General features: G+C 43.1%; 1 protein-coding gene across 1 annotated transcript in view; it reads left to right on the top strand.

Moving 5' to 3' along the window:
• colec12 (collectin sub-family member 12) overlaps nucleotides 1-20,674 on the top strand; it is a 245,226-nt gene that overhangs the window by 205,315 nt on the left and 19,237 nt on the right. Inside the window, exons 6-8 of the mRNA XM_078540627.1 lie at nucleotides 289-1,335; nucleotides 3,611-4,057; nucleotides 17,910-18,046. Of these exons, the coding sequence (XP_078396753.1) occupies nucleotides 289-1,335; nucleotides 3,611-4,057; nucleotides 17,910-18,046 (1,631 nt within the window). The remainder of the gene's footprint in view (nucleotides 1-288; nucleotides 1,336-3,610; nucleotides 4,058-17,909; nucleotides 18,047-20,674) is intronic.

The following is a 20,674-nucleotide window of genomic DNA, read 5'->3' as shown; positions in this document are numbered from 1 at the left end:
CCGAGGGTGATTGCCACTCCTCAGAAGATTCAGTCCAATGTGGCTTCTGATTATTCTGTCAAAATTTCAGTTACCATTTTTCAACCCAGGTAGTGAATGTGTTGGTTTCCATCTCGAAGCGATTCTCACTCAGGTGTATTACACAAATTTAGTGTTCATTAAACAGAAAGCCGTACATCACACAAGGAGAAGAAAATTAATTTAACCGTATCTGCAGAACTGTTTCTCCTTTAATTCCGTTGTGATTACCCATTCTGTTATTGCTCATAAATTTACCTTGTCTTCTAGATGACCAGACTGGTGTGAAAGATCAAAGTACCACTACAGAACTGTCCAAATTCAAAACAGATATCCAGTTTCTTCAGAACCAGCTTGGCGATATTGCAGACAAAGCCTCCAAAAACAAAGTTTCACTGGACAAGCTACAAGAGACGGAACAATCAATGACAACCAACCATAACTCCCTGAAAAGCTTGTTGGATAGCAATTCAAGGTCTATCAGAGACATAAACCAGACTTTATTGACATACAGTAGTTACATTACCAACCTGGAACAAATCTCTGGTAATCTGCAAAGTGACATGCAAAGACAAACCAAATCTCAGAGCAATACAGCTGTGAATCTCAGTCAGTTAAATCAGACACAGATTCAACAAAGAGATTTATTCAGTGCACTGCAAAAATCTGTTGATGATAGCAGTCAGTCCATCCAGAAGATAAGGAATGATTGGCAGGCTCTCCAACAGACCATGCTTCAAGCACAAAAGGACACAGACTGGCTGAAAGAGAAACTGCAATACCTGCAGTTACAAGCAGTAAACAACTCAATCATGGTGACTGGGAATAGCGACACTTTGGAAGATATGAATAATCAATTGAACACTCTCAGTAGCCAGATGGCAAATATTAGTTTCATGGCTAACATCCATGAAGAGAGTCTCAAGGATCTACAGCAATATCAAAAAGTTAATGAAAACAAAACATCTGCCAGTTTTGAACAACTTGAAGCGCGCATGGATATAAATGAGAGAGACATCAGCAGTATTATTGGGAACATTAGTTGGACTGTGCAACATCTTCGATCATTGACAAGCAATTTGAATGATATAAAAACCACTTGTACCAATACATTGGGTCAACATGCAGACCAACTAACCGTCCTGACCACAGACATGGACAATGTCCGTGCGGACAGCTCTCTCCTTAAGGCACAGCAAGGCGTAATGAAGGCCAGACTGGATATTGAGGTTGGCAACTTGTCCATGATCATGGAAGAAATGAAACTTGTAGACACAAAGCATGCTCAGCTGATTCAAAACTTCACAATTCTTCAAGGTAAACATTTTCTGTGATTTGTTCAAAACTATAGTGAAATGAGTTTATTTTAACTCAATCTAGTTAAGACTGTTAATTTTAAATGTAAGGGAACTTACTTGAAAGGAGCCAATTGTTATGATGCAGCAGTTGGTAAAGGCTGTTATTTAAAATCCCAGAGGGAAGCTTTAAACAACTGTCATAACCTATATTTTCAATTAGTATGTTTTGAGATGGAGCTCTAAATTCAGGAATAAGACCACCAGTTCCCAAGAGGTTTTTATAACAAACTAAATGAGATATTTATTAATTTACAACAAATTAAACATATACACATGGCTACGAATTAGTGCTATCATAACTTATAACAAATTCCCAAATTAATCTCCACTAAGGCAACAATAACCAATAGACTTAACCAGACACCGGCAAAGCATTTTCACCTTATGAATGGAAAATTAGGTTCCTTTCAATTTGGTTCCTTTGTAGACATTTGTAGGCTTACAGCTACTTAAATATTACATGCCTGTGCTCTGCACACATAAACTCCCCTCAGGTTATACCCAGCATTTCTCTTTGAATGTAATTCAATGTATCACCAGGCCCTTTGAACTCTACCTCTTCTAACAATAAAGCCCCTTTCATAGTACCAATTTTATTGTAATATAAACATATTGCTTGGTGTCTCCTAGCTGGGTGCAAGATTTCACTCCCACTATGAATGCTCTATTCAACAAAATGCAAATGTACCTCTACCTCTGTTTACGTCTCAAAACTACAATACATCAAAGCACCCAGATCAACTGGCTTTAATCCAATTAAAACACACAGACACACCCACAGACTAAACCTCTATTTTAAAAAAAATAATAATTTCCAATGACATTATATACATTAAAAGTTTCATGACACTAATGTTGAATCTTTGACCATATTCACTCATTTTACCTATATATGTTAGTATGCTTCTTTATAGTACTTTACAGGATTATATGACATAATAGCACAAACTGGTGTTTTATTTTAAACCATTGAAAAATTCTTTTCCCACAAGATAATGGAACAGATGACCAGAAAAAGTAGTTAATTTTAGGTAAATTAAATAAGAACTGGATCATCAAATTTCAAGAAAGGGTATGGAGGCTTACAGAGCTATCAGTTCATTTATTTTATTCCAGTCAGCATTAAGAAGGATATGGAGAGATCTTTTGAGTGAGAAAAAATCTAAAATTGAAATAGTTGGGGATGGAGTGTGAAGCAGAGAGAGGACTTGATAGGACACAACTTCCTGAGTATTTTTATCATTACTCTGACAAAGAAAGGTCCAGAAATCTAAATTTTGGGTGTGTCATTGACACATGGTTTATCCCCTGCACCTGAATGTGAGGCATGAGGCTCCATAATATTGGATCTTTGGCCTCATTTCAGTTGACTTTCAGGTAAATTGGCCTGGGGCGTGGGTCTGCAATTGAGTTTGGAGTCTGGGCATCAAGGTCAGGGATTGAATTCAGAATGAGGACCAGGTCTGGGAATCATGGGTTGGGTAGGGAGTTTGGGGGTTGGGGCTGGGGGCGACACAAATAGTGGAGGAGGGGACGGCAATATATGGGAGCTGCTGCTGTGATGGAGGGAGAAGCAACAATGATGGAGGGAGGAGTGACGATGGTGGAGTGGGGGTCATGGCGATGCAGTGAGGGGAACAGCAGTGATGGAGAAAGGAACAATGGCGATAGGGGGAGGAAAAGCGATTGGGAACTGATGGCGATAAGGGGTGGAGAAGTGGCAATTGCTGGGTAGGAGTGGCAAGGAGTAAGAGAGTGACAGCAATGGGGGAGAGGAGTGATGGCAATGCAGCAAGGGGAGCAATGGTAATGGAGGAAAGGACCAGCATCAGTGATGCAGGGGAGAATTGGCAGTGTTGGGAGGGTGGGGACCAGTGGTTACATTAATATAGGGTTGGGAGAAGTATTCATGCTCCTCCCCGCACCACATTCAGGTCAGTGGGCCTAGCAGATCTTTCCCTGAGTGCGATCGGCAAAGGGCTAGCAAGAGGAACTTTTTATTTTGCTGCTGGGGCCACTAACTGCACTATGGGAAACCCTCTAGCAAGGATAATTTTCAGTGTCAATGAAACCTGCAGTTATCTGAGCCAACCACATACATGAAGGCCTTAGGCTTACAAGAAGGGTGCCTCCCATTGCAGTACCTCAGAAATCATGGATAGGTATTTAATAAATTAGTTTCTGTCTCTACAATGTGTACTAAAAAATTTCATTTTTCTTGAATAAATATTTAGGTCCTCCTGGCCCAAGAGGTCCCAAAGGTGACAAAGGAATACAAGGACCAGCTGGTACTAGGGGAGCAAAAGGACAAAAAGGTGATCGTGGAGAAGTTGGACGACCTGGATCAATGGGTCCAAAAGGTTCTCGAGGCCCACCCGGATCTAAAGGAGAAAAGGGCAGTCAAGGATATAGAGGCCTCACTGGCTTGAAAGGACAAAAGGGTTCAAATGGAAGACCTGGTGCGCCAGGAGCAAAAGGGAGCTTTGGACTGCCAGGTCTAGAAGGATCTGATGGCAAAGTAGGTCTTCCAGGACCACCAGGAGAACAAGGTGAACCAGGAGCAGCAGGAAGCAAAGGCCCGGTAGGACCACCAGGTATCCCAGGTCCAAAAGGCCCACCTGGTCCCCCAGGTCCCATAGGACTAATAAACCAAGCTTCAAACCTTCCTCCAAAACCAAATGGTAAAAATCTTTAACTATGTGCTCGAATAGAAATCTCTCGGGTACATTTTAACTTTCACCACTTGACAAAAACCTGGTATTAGTGGATCAGCCATCTGTTATATAATCTGTATGTTTCTCCTTTCAATTGTCTTCAATGGAGCAGGGCATACAACAGGCGGCTGAGCTGGTATCACCAGTCCTCCACCCAACAGTGAGATCTACCACATTACTTATCTAACTGCCTGGCTCCAGAAATGTTACAAGAAACAACCATGATTAAAAAATTTGTGATATTTTATGTTTATTTTTCAGATTTTGTTAAGTATTTTTTCTGTATACAGTCAGTTCCAATTAACAGTTCCAAATGAAATTCATTATATTAAAGAAAGTGCAGATTCATCAGCATGCCTGGGTCTTTGAAAGAATTATCCACAGCAAATTTGAAGTCACCCAAAAGTTAACTGCCCATCATCTTACTCAGACCAAGTCACCCATCACCCCTGTGCTCGTTGACCTACATTGGCACGCCAGTCAAGCCACACTTCAATTTTAAAAACCTCAGCCTTGTTTTCAAACCTCCTCCATGGTCTCATCCCTCCCTCACTCTAAAATCTCCTCTATCCCCACAACGCTGCAAGAAACCTGCACTCATTTAATTCTAGCCTCTTGAGCATCCCCGATTTTAATTGCTCCACGATTGGTGGTCATGCCTCAGCAGCTTGGTCCCCTTTTGGGGCCATGGTGGCGTGGTGGTTACGTCACTGAGCTAGGAACCTAGAGACCCAGGCTATTGCTCTGGGAACCATGAGTTCAAATCCCACCATAGCAGCTGGTGGAATTTGAATTCAATTAATTAAAATCTGGAATTAAAAACTAGTTTCAGTAATAGTGACCAATAAGTTATCATTGATTATTGTAAAAATCCTATCTGGCTCACTAATGTCCTTTAGGGAAGGAAATCTGCCACCCTTCTGTAGTCTGGCCTACATGTGACTCCAGATCCACATAATCTTTACCCTTAAACCTTTCAGTTCAAGGACAAATAGGGTGGGCAACAAATGTTGGCATTACCAGCAATGCCCACATCCTATTTAAGAATAATGGGAGGAAAAAGCTCTGGAATACCCTCTCTACCTTGCTTTATTTTAAGATGGTCCTTAAAACCAAGCTTTGGGCATGTGCCCTAATATTGCCATTTGTGGCTCATTGCCACTTCAAGCAAATTTTGCTTGATATTTGAAGTGAAGTACCTTGGGACATTTTGAGACATTAAAGATACTATATTAATACAAGTTGTTGTTGTTGTATGAACATAATACTAGGCCATTCAACCCCTCAGGCCTGTTGCGGCATTCAGCTAGATCATGGTTGCTCTGTACCTTAGCTACATCTACCCCATTTGGTTTCGTAACTCTTAATTGCCTTGCTGAACTAAAATTGAATTAATCCCATTCCCTGCCCACTTGGATTTATCATTGGTCAAGTGGGAAAATTGTAACATTGGCTGCTTTTAATTTTACTGTTGTTCTGTAAACAGAATTTAATACAGCATTAATAAGTTACATCAATGAACCAAAATTGTTAATTTAGTTTGGATAAAGATCCCATAAACTGATTACTTTCCCATATTCAGGCATTTTGGGGTCAGCTGGGTTCCTGACAAATAATAAGGAGACAGTGATGTAGTGGTATTGTCACTGGACTAGTAATCCACAGTCCCAAGGTAATGCTCTGGGCAGATGGTAGAATTTGAATTCAATAAAAATCTGGAATTAAGAATCTAATAATGACCATGAAACTATTGTCGATGGTTGTCAAAACCCATCTGGTTCACTAATGCCTTTCAGGAAGGAAATCTGCTGTCCTTACCTGGTCTGGCCTACGTATGACTCCAAACCCCACACCAATGTGGTTGACTCTTAAATGCCCTCTGAAATGACCTAATAAGCCACTCAGTTGTATCAAACCTCTAAAAAGAAGTCGATAAGGAATAAAATCAACAGACCACCCAGCATCAACCTAGGCACTAGAAACGACAACGGCAAACTCAGCCCCGTTGATCTTGCAAAGGGTCCTTACTAACATCTGGGGGCCAGTGACAAAATTGGGAGAGCTGTCTCACAGACTACTCAAGCAACAGCCTGACATAGTCATCCTCACGGAATCATATCATACAGATCATTTCCCAGACACCACCATCACCATCCCTTGGTATGTCCTGTCCCACCAAAGGTGGTGGCATAATAATATACAGTCTGGAGGGAGTTGCCCTCGGAGTCCTCAACATCAGCTGCAGACCCCATGAAGTCTCATGGCATCAGGCCAAACATGGGCAAGCAAACCTCCTGCTGATTACCACATACTGCCCCCCGCCCTTCAACTGATGAATCAGTGCTCCTCCATATTGAACACCACTTGGAGGAAGCACTGAGGGTGGCAAGGGGGCAGAATGTACTCTGGGTGGGGGATTTTGATGTCCATTACAAGAGTGGCTTGGTAGCACCACTACAGACCGAGCTGGCTGAGTGAAGGACATAGCTGCTAGACTGAGTCTGCGGTAGGTGGTGAGGGAACCAACAAAAGGGAAAAACATACTTGACCTCGTCCTCACCAATCTACCTATCGCAAATGCATCTGTCCACCGCACAGTCTTTGTGGAGACGAAGTCCCATCTTCACATTGAGAATAACCTCCAACATGTTGTGCGGCATTACCAGTGTGCTAAATGGGATTGATTTTGTACAGATCTAGCAACTCAAGACTGGGCATCAATGAGGTAGTGGAGTTCCCCTGGGGTCAGTATTGTGACCCTTGCTTTTCCTGATATATATTAATGATCTGAAGGGGACAATTTCAAAGTTGCAGATGATACAAAAATTGGAAGCACTGTAAACTGTGAGGGGGACAGTGTAGAACCTCAAAAGGACATAGACAAGTTGGTGGAGAGGGCAGATAGGTGGCAGATGAAGTTCAATGCAGAGAAGTGTGACGTGATTCATTTTGGTAGGAAGGACATGGAGAGACAATATAAAATGAGGGGTACAACTCTAAAGGGTGTGCAGGAGCAGAGGGACCTGGATATATATGTGCATAAGACATTATATGTGGCAGGACAGGTGGAGAGAGCAGTTAATAAAGCATATAGTATCCTAGGCTTTATTAAGAGGAACATGGAGTACAGGATTATATTAGCTGGAGTTCAGAAGAATGAGGGGGGATCTCATAGAAACCTATAAAATTCTAACAGGATTAGACAGGGTAGATGCAGGAAGCATGTTCCTGATGGTGGGGGAGTCCAGAGCCAGGGGTCACAGTCTGAGGATACGGGGTAGACCATTTAGGACTGAGATGAGGAGAAATTTCTTCACCCAGAGAGTGGTGAGCCTGTGGAATTCGCTACCACAGAAGGTAGTTGAGGTCAAAACATCGTATGTTTTCAAGAAGGAGTTAGATATAGCTCTTGGGGTGAAAGGGATCAAAGGATGTGGGGAGAAAGTGGGAGCAGGCTATTGAGTTGGATGATCAGCCATGATCATAATGAACGGCAGGGCAGGCTCAAAGGGCCAAATGACCTACTCCTGCTCCTAGTTTCTATGTTTCTAAGAGCAGGGAGGTTATGCTGAACTTGTATAAGACTCTAGTTAGACCTTAGCTGGTGAATGGTGTACAGCTCTGGGTGCCACACTTTAGGAAGGGTGTGAACACACTGGAGAGAGTGCAGAAGAGGTTTACAAAAATGGTTCCAGGGATCAGAAACTTCAGTAATGAAGGTAGATTGGAGAGGTTGGGACTGTTCTCCTGGGAGAGGAGGCGGCTAAGAGGAGATTTGATAGAGGTGTTCAAAATCATGAGAGGGCTGGACAGAATAGATAGGGATAAACTGTTCCTGCACCTAAAAGGATTGATACCGAGAGGGCACAGACTTAAAGTGATTTGCAAAAGAAGCAAACGTGATGTAAGAAAACACTTTTTCACACAGCGAGTAGTTCGGGTCTGGGATGCACTGCCTGGAAGTGTGGTGGAGGCAGGTTCAATCGAGGCATTCAAGAGGGCATTAGATGATTATTTAAATATAAACAATGTGCAGGGTTACAGGGCAAAGGCAGTAGAAGGGCACTGAGTCATAATACTCATTCAGAGAGCCAGTGCAGACACGTGTGGTATTGCTGCTGGACTAGTATTCTAGAGACCCAGGGTAATGCTCTGGGGACCTGGGTTTGAATCCCACCACGCCAGGTGGTGAAATTTGAATTCAATAAAAATCTGGAATTAAAAGTCTGATGACCACAAAACCATTGTCAATTGTCAGAAAAACCCATCTGGCTCACTAATGTCCTTTAGGGAAGGAAATCTACCATTCTTACCTGGTCTGGCCTTCATGTGCCTCCAGACCCCATAGCAATGTGGTTAACTCTTAAATGCCCTCTGAACAAGAGCACTTAGGGATGGGTGATAAATGCTGGCCTAGACAGTGATGCCCACATCCCATGAACAAATAAAAAAAAGGGCAGCAGATACATTGGAACACCACAACCTGCAAGCTGCCCTCCAAGCCGCTCACCATCTTGACTTGGAAATATATCGCTGTTCCTTCACTGTTGTTGGGTAAAAATCCTGGAACTCCCTCCCTAAGAGCACTGTGGGTGCACCTACGCTGCATGGACTTCAGCAGTTCAAAAAGGCAGCTCACCACGACCATCTCAAGGGCAATTAGAGATGGGCAATAAATGCTGGCCTAGCCAGAGACCCCCACATCCCATGAATGAATTAAAAACAACACATCACTTTATTTGAGGGCCCCCAAACCAAGCTCCTGAGAAATCTCCATAGGTAGAGTTTTGGTTTTCCCAATATGGGGCTGCATTTTACGTTGCCTGGCTAGCAAGTAAGCGGAAGGGTTCATTAAATCCAGCGGGTAACCAACCTGCTGCCTACCCGCCTGCCCCTACCCTACTGTAATTATACCAATGGCAGGGGTGGCATTGGGTAGCTGATGGATCAATAGAGGCCCTTAAGTTGGCTGGTGGCGGGCAAGGGGGGTCTCTTCTTATTGGGCCCTTGGGTCCATTGGAGGGCCCCCTGCTAAGGGTTTACCCCCCCCCACCAGGTTGCCCTCCCACCATTGACTTCTCAAACCTTGGCCCTCCATCTCCCTCAGCGGGGTCTGCCAGCTTGATGCCCACCGAGATCCCAAACACTGACCCAAATCCTGATCCAATGCTGCACACGTCTGTCCCAAAGTACTGGAGAGCTACTGGCCTCTGGCTAGCCTGCAGCTCACTGAGGCAAGAATTCCTGCCCCTAAAGAGGCAGAGATCCTGGCTCTAATCTGTTAATGGCCAGTTGGATGTTAAATGGCTGCAGTGCAGCCAGGGCTCCCCTCAGCGGGCTCCCGTCCGATCTTTCAACTGAGGGGGAGAGAGGATGGCGAGAATCCAGCACCTCATATAATTCAACCCATGGAGTATGAAGTCCCCCTTGTAGGCAATGGGCCAGATTTTCATGCTTCCATGTGAAAACAGAGGCAGGGGGATTTCAAAATGGTGGACAAAATCAGATTTCAGATTACGCGCCCCACTTCCGTTGTGTGAGATTTTTAAGGGTGCGGAATAAGGGTGTGGGTAGCGAGCCTGCACCCCACCCTTGCCTGCACTGTTGCAGGATGTGCATTTTACACCCATACTATTTCTATGGAATCAGGCCCATTTTGGTAGGTGATGTGGTTCACAGCACCTCAGAGGAGTCATGAGCCATAGGGAACCCTAATCTGGAGTCGGGAATCTTTTGGCAGGTAAGTTCAAAAGGTGTTGACAACTTCATATTTTATAATGTAATGGTGTATAATAAATTAAATATGCTTTTAATACAGTGATTAATGATAGGGCTTTGTTTAGGAAAGGTAAGTGACCATTAAATTGACTAGCACTGTGAAAGTGTTCAGTTGCATTGGAGTTCAACAGTACTGAGACTCAGAGTAGAATGTGTCAGTTTTCTCCATGATTTAATCTTTACTTTGGTTGACACTCTAGCCATCTTTTGAACCTTTGAAATAGATGAACAGATGGATGACTTCTTTAATTGACAGCCCAGACATCTGTTGAGCCTTTGAAGCAGTGGAATAGACGGTTATCTGTTCGGGCTACTTCGAAGACATTAATGTATTCAGATCCGGAGGCTTTGTTTATATTGCTTTGTAATGGAATCCCATTATGAATGCTTAGCTGAGTTCCAGGCCCCACTAATTAATTCAGCTCATTACAAGTTGTTGACACAGCTGTCAAGGGGACTGTAAGTTCATTTGTCTTGAAAGTTTTATGACCATTTGAAAGAATTAGGTTTATCTTAAGTGGTTTTTGAATGACTTTGTTTATTTTGACAATTTAATGAGCTCCTCAAAGATTTCCCAGTATTATAATAAGGCTCAAGAGACCTGTACATAGTGGATACTGGGTGAGTGGCATGGAGGGGTGAAGTTATATGGGGTGAGGGTGGGCATGGGGTTGAAGAGGCATGGGATGGGTGAGTGAGCATGAGGGCATGGAGGTATGGAGGGCGTATGGAGGGGGCTTATGAGGATATGTAGGAAACATGGGGGTATGAAGGGGATATGAGGAGCATGGAGGGTTATGGGAGCATAGGGATGTATGAGGAAATAGGGAATGGAGGGAGCATGGAATATGGATAGTCATTGTGGGTATGGAGGGGGAATCTGGTTAATGGGGGGTGAGGGGGTAGTAGGATGAGATTTTAGGGGGCCTCACACTCAGCTGCCAACCTGAGCTGATGTCCCAGGGAACTGAGGTGGCGGTTCTAACCTGCCTGCCTTGGCATCTGCCCACCTCCGTTCCTGCCTCAGTCATGCTTCTGCAGTTGGTTGTCCCATCTTTATCCCACCACCACCTCCCCACAATGAAAATAGCCTGGGCAGGCACTGTTGGGCGGGACCTCGGGCCGTCTTGAAGATAAAAATCCAGGCCAATATGTCTAAACATATCTAAATATATTTAGATGCAGGTTAGCAGAGCAGAAGGTTTAATGATACCCAAGTGTTCATGTGGAGCATAAATACCTGTCTAAACCAGTTGGGCCGAATGGCCTGCCTCTGCTTCATTGAAAATCCATTTGGGGGTTGCCAGCGCAGCCCACTGGTAAGATTCTTGCTTTTTCTCAGGTCAGAGTCAAGTTAACCATTAGCCACTGACTTGGGAGATGGACTTTCTGCAGAACACAAAGTTAGCTGCTTATAGTCTCAGTACTAAGGGATCAGTTTGCTGTATTGGTGGACCTGAAAAGCAACAGGCTTGGACACCTTATGAAGTTACAGTGTTCCGTTCTTACTGCCCTTTTTGCTGCTTCTGTGTCTTTCTGCAGAGAGCACTTAACGATTAAAAGTAGACAGGCTCTCCTACCATGTGGCTTCTCACAGTTCCCTTTTCTAAGTGTGGTCTTATGTTGATTAACCTGGTTTATTGTTTGAAGACATTCATCATGAGGGGGGTTGAGACAATCATTGTCTTTGTTTCAGAAAGACCTATTCAATTCAGGGATTTTTTTTGTTCTTGCAAGACAGTGTAGCTGTTTTTGAATTCACAGATCAGGTCAGATGACCCTCAACATCCATCTTTTGTGACACATATTGCCCATTTTTTAAGGGAAAAGTCAGTTCCAAAAAATTTCACAATGAGTAAAGTTCATATTTTATAAGATATGACACGCCTTTACAGGGCATGACACTAGTCTGCCACCAAATGGACTTGGTTCCAGACTTTCGTTGTCTGGTGTGCCATCTTGAAGCCAAGTCAGCTGAAAAAAGACTTTGATTACAACACACAACCCTTCCAGCAAGAGGAGAGTCATTGTTTGGTCATCAGACAGCTGCCAAGGGAGGTTTCATCCAATACTAGATGGACAGTAAGGTATCAGGAGCTCAGCAGAAGATGAGCAGCAGAACTGGCTTCTAATGTATATTTCCATCAACCTCTCGATCCCAACATGAATTCATACCATATCCCATTGACCACTGGTTCCATTAATTGGAGGTGTGCAGCTTCAGTAGCTTCAGCTTGATTCTGTACAGCTAATCACAATAGGAACCAAATCCTTTCTACTTCCACTACTAGTGTTGCATCCAAGTTCATATTAGACCAATCATATACATTCTTCCATATGTGCTCCATCACACTTCCTTTCACAAATGTCCTCATTCTTGGACAAACTGTGGCCAAGAATTTTTGGTCCCACCCACGGCAGGAATGACCACGGGCAGAACGGAAAATTTGATGGACCAGCCAAAGGTCCGTTGACTTCTGGGCGGGGGGCAAATTTCAAATCCCAGCCAGTACCTCACAATCTTAATACAGTCCTATTAGAGTCCAAAGGTTACATTGAAACTGTGCCATTACAGAAATAAAGTTGCTGTGTAATCTAGAATGTCCAAGAAGTTTCTATATCTGAAGTTAAGTATTAAAAATAGCAGATGACTGGTGCTGTATACTACATTCCAAGTTGTGTAATAATTAGCAGTTTCTTATAAAAAAATGTAAGGTATGAACTATAAAGTTGGAATAGTCAGATGTATTGCATAATATTTTCTAGTCCCATTAAATTGTAGACCTTTGTCTGTCATTCCAAACTCCCTTCCCATCATCAACCTCCCTTTCTTCTCAGGGGTCATTTTTGTTTGATTATGTTTCTGTGAAGCAACTTGAGATTTTTTTTTTGTTAAAAGCATTATATAATGACAAGTTGATCGATGAATCAGACAAATATCAATGCATAGCTGTTGAAGGAAATATAGGAAGGATGATTAAAAGCTTGCTGAAAGAGTTGTGTTGTAAAGAGGGTCTTAAAAAATGAAAAAGAGGCTGAAAGGCTTTGGCAGAGAATTCTAGAGTTTAAGCGGTTGAAGATATGGCCGCCAATGATGTGGCAATGGGAGTGCAGGAGGCAGAAGAGACTGAAGTTGGAGGAAGGCAGAGCTCTTGGAGGGCTGAAGGAGATTACACAAATAGAGAGGGTTGTGGTCATAAAGGAATTTAAACAAGAGAATGAGAATTTTAAATTTGGGATGAGAAGCCAATATCATTCAGCAAGAACTGGGGTGATGGAATCAGAAGCTCGTCTTGGCGTTAAGTAGGACTTTGAGGCAGAAAATGGTCTGATTCAACCTGAGACGGTGACCCAGGAGGCAGATGGAATTGATTGCAAGGGTACCATTTGTGGTAGGGCCAAAGAGAATGAGCAGCATGTAATGAAGGAGAAGAGGATCTTTCCCAGTGGCTGGAGAGCCAGCAACAACCCCACGTCACCTCTTTTAGGCAAGGCCCACCAAATTAAATGTCACTCAGGCACTTAACTGGACAACATCAGGCCTTCCCAACACCTGAGAGGCAGTGGCTGCTGCTAGTACGACACCCACCTAAGGCCTGGTATCGTTACTGGATCCCAGGTCACAAATAACTGATGGCAGGAGGGGACAGCAGGGTGGATGCCGCAGGCAGGAGGGTCAGCGGCAAGGGCAGGGAGGTAGCTATCAGCGGCTGCTACCCTCCCCCACCCCTGCCCTTCCAGATGCTGTATCCCTTGATCAGGCACTTAGTGCCTTTGAACAAGAGATGCTTCCCATGAGCTCACAAGCAACCCTGCATGGGTTTACTTGGCATGCTCCCTGCATGGCCAGGCACTCGCATGCCACTAGGCTAATAACTGGACGAAGCCCTTAAGCATGCATTAATTAAGTGGACCGGTCTTCCCACCACTGACTCAATCAGGTTGGAGGCAGGAAGGCTATGGGGGCCCACCCTTCACTCTCCCACCTGACTGAATGTCCCACCACCACCAATCTCCACCCAATGGCTTTGGTCATCCCTATGTTTTAATATATAATTATTACTTAAGATGATAGAACTGTTACTTGAATGCTTTTCAAAGGGTTGCACTAGTCTAACATGAGTATTGAAAGATGCCCTTATAATTACCATAAAATATAAATTCATAAGAAAATTAAAGATAATATATTTACAAAAATGTGCTCTTGTCTGACTTCATCGAAATGGCCCACAAGGAAGGCTATGTTTTCAAATGGTCGAATAATCCAGAGTAACAGTAAATTAGAAACTAGTCTTTCCCTAGTGGGTGCTTTGTTGAAATCTAGCCGAAACTGATAGGCATTAAGAAATACAAAGTTTATAAGATTGTTTTGTTTTAGGACTGTATCCTTAATTTAGGTAAAATGGAACAATGAAGGGGAGTCATATGACCTGTTCTGAATTCTGCTGACAGTAAACCTGGATAGTTCAAATGTTAATGATTAAGAGGGACCCAGGTTGTTTTACTAGGAAGAACATGCAAGGTATTCACACTTGTAGACAATGGCAGAAGCGTCTGTACTAACAGTCGATAGACTGATAGGCCTGGATTTCCATCCTCGAGGTGGGTAGCAGGAGTTAGGAAAGTCTTGGCCCACTAGCCTCGGGGAAAAAGCGGCCGCAAAGGCAAGATCTTCATTGCTAGAGGTCAGGTGCAGGCTGCAGTTGGGCTAGCTGACCTGGGAAAAATTTTGGAGGCAGCCACAATGGCTGCCGGATGCAGAGGCAGCTGTTTAAAAGGCCTGCCTCGGTCCTTTGGGATTTCGTTCCAGTTGAAGTAAAAACACAAAGGCCCTCCAGCTCTCGCCCCTCACAACCTCTCACCCTCCAAACACCCACCAGAATCACAGAATCACACAGTGCAGAAGAGGCCCTTCGACCCATTGAGTCTGCACCGACATGTGAGAAACACCTGACCTACCTACCTAATCCCATTTACCAGCCGTGGCCATAGCCTTCAATGTTATAACGAGCCAAGTGCTCATCCAGGTTCTTTTTAAAGGATGTGAGGCAACCCACCTCCACCACCCTCCCAGGCAGTGCATTCCAGACCGTCACCACCCTCTGAGTAAAAAAGTTTTTCCTCACATCCCCGCTAAACCTCCTGCCCCTCGCCTTGAACTTATGTCCCCTTGTGACTGACCCTTCAACTAAGGATAACAGCTGCTCCTTATCCACCCTGTCCATGCCCCTCATAATCTTGTACACCTCAATCAGGTCGCCCCTAAGTCTTCTCTGCTCCAACGAAAACAACCCAAGTCTATCCAACCTCTCTTCATAACTTAAATGTTTCATCCCAGGCAACATCCTGGTGAATCTCCTCTGCACCCCCTCCAGTGCATCCATGCCATCTCATGCCCCGCACCCAACCCCCCCATAGCTCCTCATGACCCCATGCCAAGCTCTGCCCTTCCAGCCACCCCCTAATGTCTCACAGGGAGCGTAAGCATGGGCAAAGGGCTCCTGAGTCATCCCGACTCAGCAAAAATCCAGGCCTTAGTCTCTAAAGTCCCAAGAAGATGTTAAGAATGTCAAATTTTGTAAATGGTTATACATCAACTATCTACTTAATTTTAAGATAGAATGGAGTTGGGAGTCTAAAGACAGCTGATTAGCATTTCTACATGGATACAAACCTATGGCCAGGATTTCCCGGTCGGTGAGCGGGGGGCGGTGTCACCCCGCCCTATTTCAATTTTCAGGTAGGTGGGAGTTCAGCAGAATCAGCTGTGTGCCTGCCAACCTGTCAATGGCCAATTGAGGCCATTGACAAACTCATTAAAGTAATTAGTGGACCTGCCTATCCAACCTTAAGGTTGGTGGGCAGGCTGGGAACCCTCGCGGGCATTAGGAAAAGCATGAAACCTCATCCACGGGTGGGATGAGGTTTCATGTAGGTTTTAAAAAATGTAATAAAAGTGTCTTTGAAAGTGATGGACATGTCCCAACTCATGTGACAGTGTCACATGAGGGGACATGTCAGGGAAATTTTTTTTTTCTATTTTTAAGGTTTTTTAGTGTGGAGCCGATCTCCCTGAGGCAGCACTTAGCCTCAGGGAGATGAGTGCGCTCTTTCATGCGCATGCGTGAAAGAGCGCACTCTCAGCTCAGGGAATCCCCTCCCCACCTGCACAGGGAGCGCATAGCGTAAAATGGTGGCGAGCCCCCAATTGGGGGTGCCGATCGGAGGCGCGCCACCACACGCCCGCTCCTAAATTTGCCTCCCGACAGCGGGAAAGTTCTGCCCTATGTGATTCATGTTGCCATGGAGATGGGTTTTGAGAGGGAAAGGGTCCATTGGAAGCCATTTGATCAGTTTACAGGCTTTCCAAAAGATATCCCTGAGACTCCCCGAGAGGTCAGTCTGCTAGGATCTGATAGAGAGAGAGAGAGAGAGCAGCTAGAGGAAGCCAATCTCTATGGCTCATCATTCAGGAAAGCAAGTGGGAGCTCGCTCTCAGATTGAAAAGACCAAATTCATGAGGATTTAGAAGGCTGCTGGAAGATTCACCTAGGGCAGAATTTTGCCCTCGGATGGTGTGCGGGCCCCACCGGCTCGGCGGACAGCCGACCCCTGCCACTGAAACGGGGCCCGCCGCCATTTTAAGTGGACGGGCCAATTAAGGCCTGCCCAGCAGCATCCCCGACAGGAAGCGCTATGCGCTACCTGTTCCATGGGGGGAAGGGATTCCCCATCTGTCAAAGTGCGCTCTTTCGTGCACTTCTCCCTGAGGCAAAGTCCTGTCTCAGGGAGAATACTGAAAGTGGAAAAAACGTTAAAAATAGAAACATTAAAAAATTATTAACATGTCCCCCTCATGTGACAATGTCACACAGGATGAGACATGTTAATAAAGAACACATAAACTTTATTAATTTTTTACAAAATGGACATGAAACTTCATCCTGCCAGTGGATGAAGTTTCATGAATAATCTGGAGCCCGCTGGGGCTCCTGGCCTGCCCGCCAGCCTTAAGGTTGGCCGGGCAGGTCTTTAATTACTTTAATTAGCCTGTCAATGGCCTCAATTGGCCATTGACTGGTCGGCGGGCGGACAGCTGATTTCGCTGTCCGCCTGCCTTCCTAAAAATTTACATGGACCGGGATGATGTCGGGGGTTCCTCCCGACGTCATCCCGTGTCATTTTCCCCTCGGCGACCGGGCCCCACCCCCAAATCTCCGAGGGGAAAATCCTGGCCCTAGCTTCAGCTAGGGGGAAAATCTCTAGGAAGAACCCTCACTGCAAACAACAGTTCTGGGGTAAAAAGTTACCAGGCTGGGAAAGGAACAGAACAGAAGTAAACTCTCAAGAGTTAAGAATCACTTTGGACTGGTTCCAGGAGAATAGATTGTTTACTTAAGAGACAGTGTGAAGTATAATGGTATCGTGGGATTTTCGGTTGGGATAAAAGTTACAGGGGAAATTTGCTTACTGTGGTTTAAAGTATAAGTTGCCATTAAATAATGTTTAGTCAATATTGCTTTTAGTTTGCTTTTTATAATAAAAGTCTTAAAACGTGAAACCTTGTTGTGTCATCCTTTCAGCTATTCACTGGAAGCTTGAATTTCTTTTTTCAAGTTCAGTCTCTACGGAGATGGTAACATAGGGTGAACGTCTCCTGAGTCAGCTGGTTGTAAGGGTCTAATGTGAAATGAGTTTGGGTATTCTGTAATGTGGAAAATGGAACAAACATTACACAAATGCAGTAGAGATGCTTCTCTGGGTTTTCCACGGCTGTTTCGCCCATGAGCTGGAGACCTCCCAGATGTAAATATTTTTGGACAGAGTAGGAACTTTACTCTTCCGTTACTGTGCAATGCCTGACCTGGGAAATGGGTGCTGATACTGGGTGCTTTAACGGGAAAATTTTCCATTCTCCAGCCTAAACCTTGTTCACCTTGATGAGCGTCAAGTAAAAATAAAACTTCTTTAAAATATGTATTTATATTTTCTTGTGCTACTTAAATATACCTACAGTAATTTCCTTATCCTTTTTTTAAAGGTTGTCCACCTAAATGGAAGAATTTTAAGGATAACTGTTACTACTTCTCTGTTGATCTTGTCGAGTTTGAAGAAGGAAAAAATCTGTGCAAAAACATGTCATCCAACATGATTATAATTAATAACCGTGAAGAACAGGTACTAAAAAAATCAAAACTTAAAATATCTCAGTATTATTTCATTCAACTTTGGAAAAGCTCTTCCTTGCTTCAGAAACATCAAAAACAGAGGTTAAGGCACATTTGGTTTACAATATTTTTCTTTAACCTTTATAATTCTGGTTCAAATGGCACCAAACAGATATGTCTTGTTCTCTGAAAGCTGTTCAATTTTATTATGTAGCATAAGAACTGAAGAAAGCCTGGAATGAGAAAAAGTTATTGAACCATCAAGCCAACACTTTATACATTTCTCACATGGACTCTACATGACACACTTAATCTTTGAGGAAATGTTGTTGTTCTTCCTGTCTACCGAGTTTTATTTAAGCAAAACCTCAGAAGATCTTATTAATCTTGCATTGTAATATATTTATTAATTGCCTTTCCTGGTGACATCACCAAAGTTGAGCAGTTCAGAAGCTGTTACATTCCATCAGCCTCTAGACCAAACTTTATAACCCTCAATCTCATTCCTAAGTATGTCTTAATAAATACAATCTCTATTTTAATTGAGCCTAAAACTGTGGGACACAATCCTAGTGGTTAGAATGGCATTGCGCTTGCTGGTGCCCTCCAGTACTTAGCTCACCAGAATTTGCAGGTCAGTGGCAGGGTACTTAATTTCCATGGGGAGGACATGTGTATCTCCAGCTGCTGTTTGCTTCATGCAAAAAATAAATGCTTACATTTATAAAATGCTTTTCACAACTAGCCAAAGTATCAAATTGCTTTATAGCCAATGAAGTACTTTTCGAGTGTAATAAGTGTTGTAATGTAGTAAATGCAAGGCAGCCAGAAAACCTGGTGCCTGCCCATGATTGAGGAGGGTAGGGATTACCAGGCCCCCTTCCTGCAGATTCCAACCATGTTAACTGCCTGCAGAAAGAACCGTTTGAAATATTTTGAAGAAAACAGTTAGCATTCTTGAGAGTATACAGGCTGTTTTCGGGGCCAACATGCACAAGTCAGGAAGAGTCAGAATGCATACTCTTGAAAATGTAATTTTTGGAATTGAAGTGGCCATGTCATTTTCATTATCCAGACAATGCAGCAATACAATAATAACACCTAAATCTAGGATGAATAAGACATTATAATACAACTTTACAACAGTTATGCTAAGGCTCCACAACGCACTGGTCAAACCAAACTTAGAACATTTCAGTTTCATTCATCACACTTATATTATTATGATCTTGAGGGAGACCTTTAACTTTTAAAGAAGAGATTGGAACTCCCAGTTATTAACTGAAGGAAATTACGGCACAAGATTTCATGTTTTAAACAAAAACTTTCACTGTACAAGAATTAAACAAAGCAAGTACAATTAATTTAACACCATGTTTCATAAACCCTTATTCTTTAAACCCAAAGATCTTAACACATTACTTCCTGTTATGTTTTTAACTCCACAAGAGCTCTCCTAAACTTCCCGGGATATTGAGAGTTATTTCACTTCTCCTGGGACAAAACCAAAGTGTGCCACAGCTCTTAGGAGTTCACTTTGATTCTCCTCAGTGTTCCTGCTTTTCTCCGAGGTATGAGATTCCTTGAAATCCTTCTATTAGCATTCAGCCAATCAACCCCCTAATTCTCTTTAAGTGCATTACAATTGTAGACCCCAGTTCAAACATGGGCTTACTATCTTCTTGCAGCTCTTGGCAGATTTCTCTTTCTGCATGTCTCAAAGTGGCTTCCAGGCTCCAACTGCTTTTTTCCTGTGAGAAAACTCACAGATAAACCCAAGATACAAATAGTAGCTCCCTGGAAAGCCTATCTCCATGGTGGCATAAAATACTCGGGATGTTTCCAATAGAAATGTAAATTAATTATCTTTTACCTTCAAAATAACCCTTTGATTCTGGGACCAAAAGGAATAATATATATCTCTAATGGACATAATGGCCCTTTTACTAGATTCACTGGTTCTATCACGAAAGCTAGTGTTTACAAGTTGCTTTTAGCTTCTTTGATCTGGTGGATTATACAAATAATTGAAATCTCCCTGGTTTACATTCTAACTTCAAAGCTTTTTCTAAGATGTCTGAATACAAACTGGCTCCTCCAGGCAGATCCAAAATAGCCATTATAATCCTAGGTGTGAATACCTTTTATCAACATTTCAGCCACACAATAAAACTTCGTCTTTGAACTGTAACTACCCCAGGTCTGTTAAAATTGGAATTGTTCACCAGCTTCTCAGTCAAACCTTTCCATTTATCTACATTTAAAACCCAATTCCAAAACTAAAGGTTATACCTCTGAAACATTGAATTATGAAATTAAAAATTTTCACAGTAATATATACTTATGTCAGAAGAGTTAAAGACAAGCAGCAAAACTGAAATTTATGAGTATGATGAAGAATTAAACAGCTTGATCATTGGGGTTAGAAAAAAGTGGTGAAAGGGGTTTTATATACAAGTATTTAAATGTGAAGCACAGGTGAAGTAAATCCAAATTATTAATTCAAAATATGCCAGGTAAATGGCATCAAAGAACATAAAAAATGAAAAGCAAGTTTAAAGTGTTCTAATAGTCATAATTGAAGAACGTTAAACATTTGCAATGGTCTGCCATGAAGGCAAGTAGAGTAAAGCATCTA

This window comes from Cetorhinus maximus, chromosome 4 (genome assembly GCF_964194155.1).
Source record: "Cetorhinus maximus chromosome 4, sCetMax3.hap1.1, whole genome shotgun sequence".
Classification (NCBI taxonomy): domain Eukaryota; kingdom Metazoa; phylum Chordata; class Chondrichthyes; order Lamniformes; family Cetorhinidae; genus Cetorhinus; species Cetorhinus maximus.
This window is presented reverse-complemented; position numbering and strand designations above follow the sequence as displayed.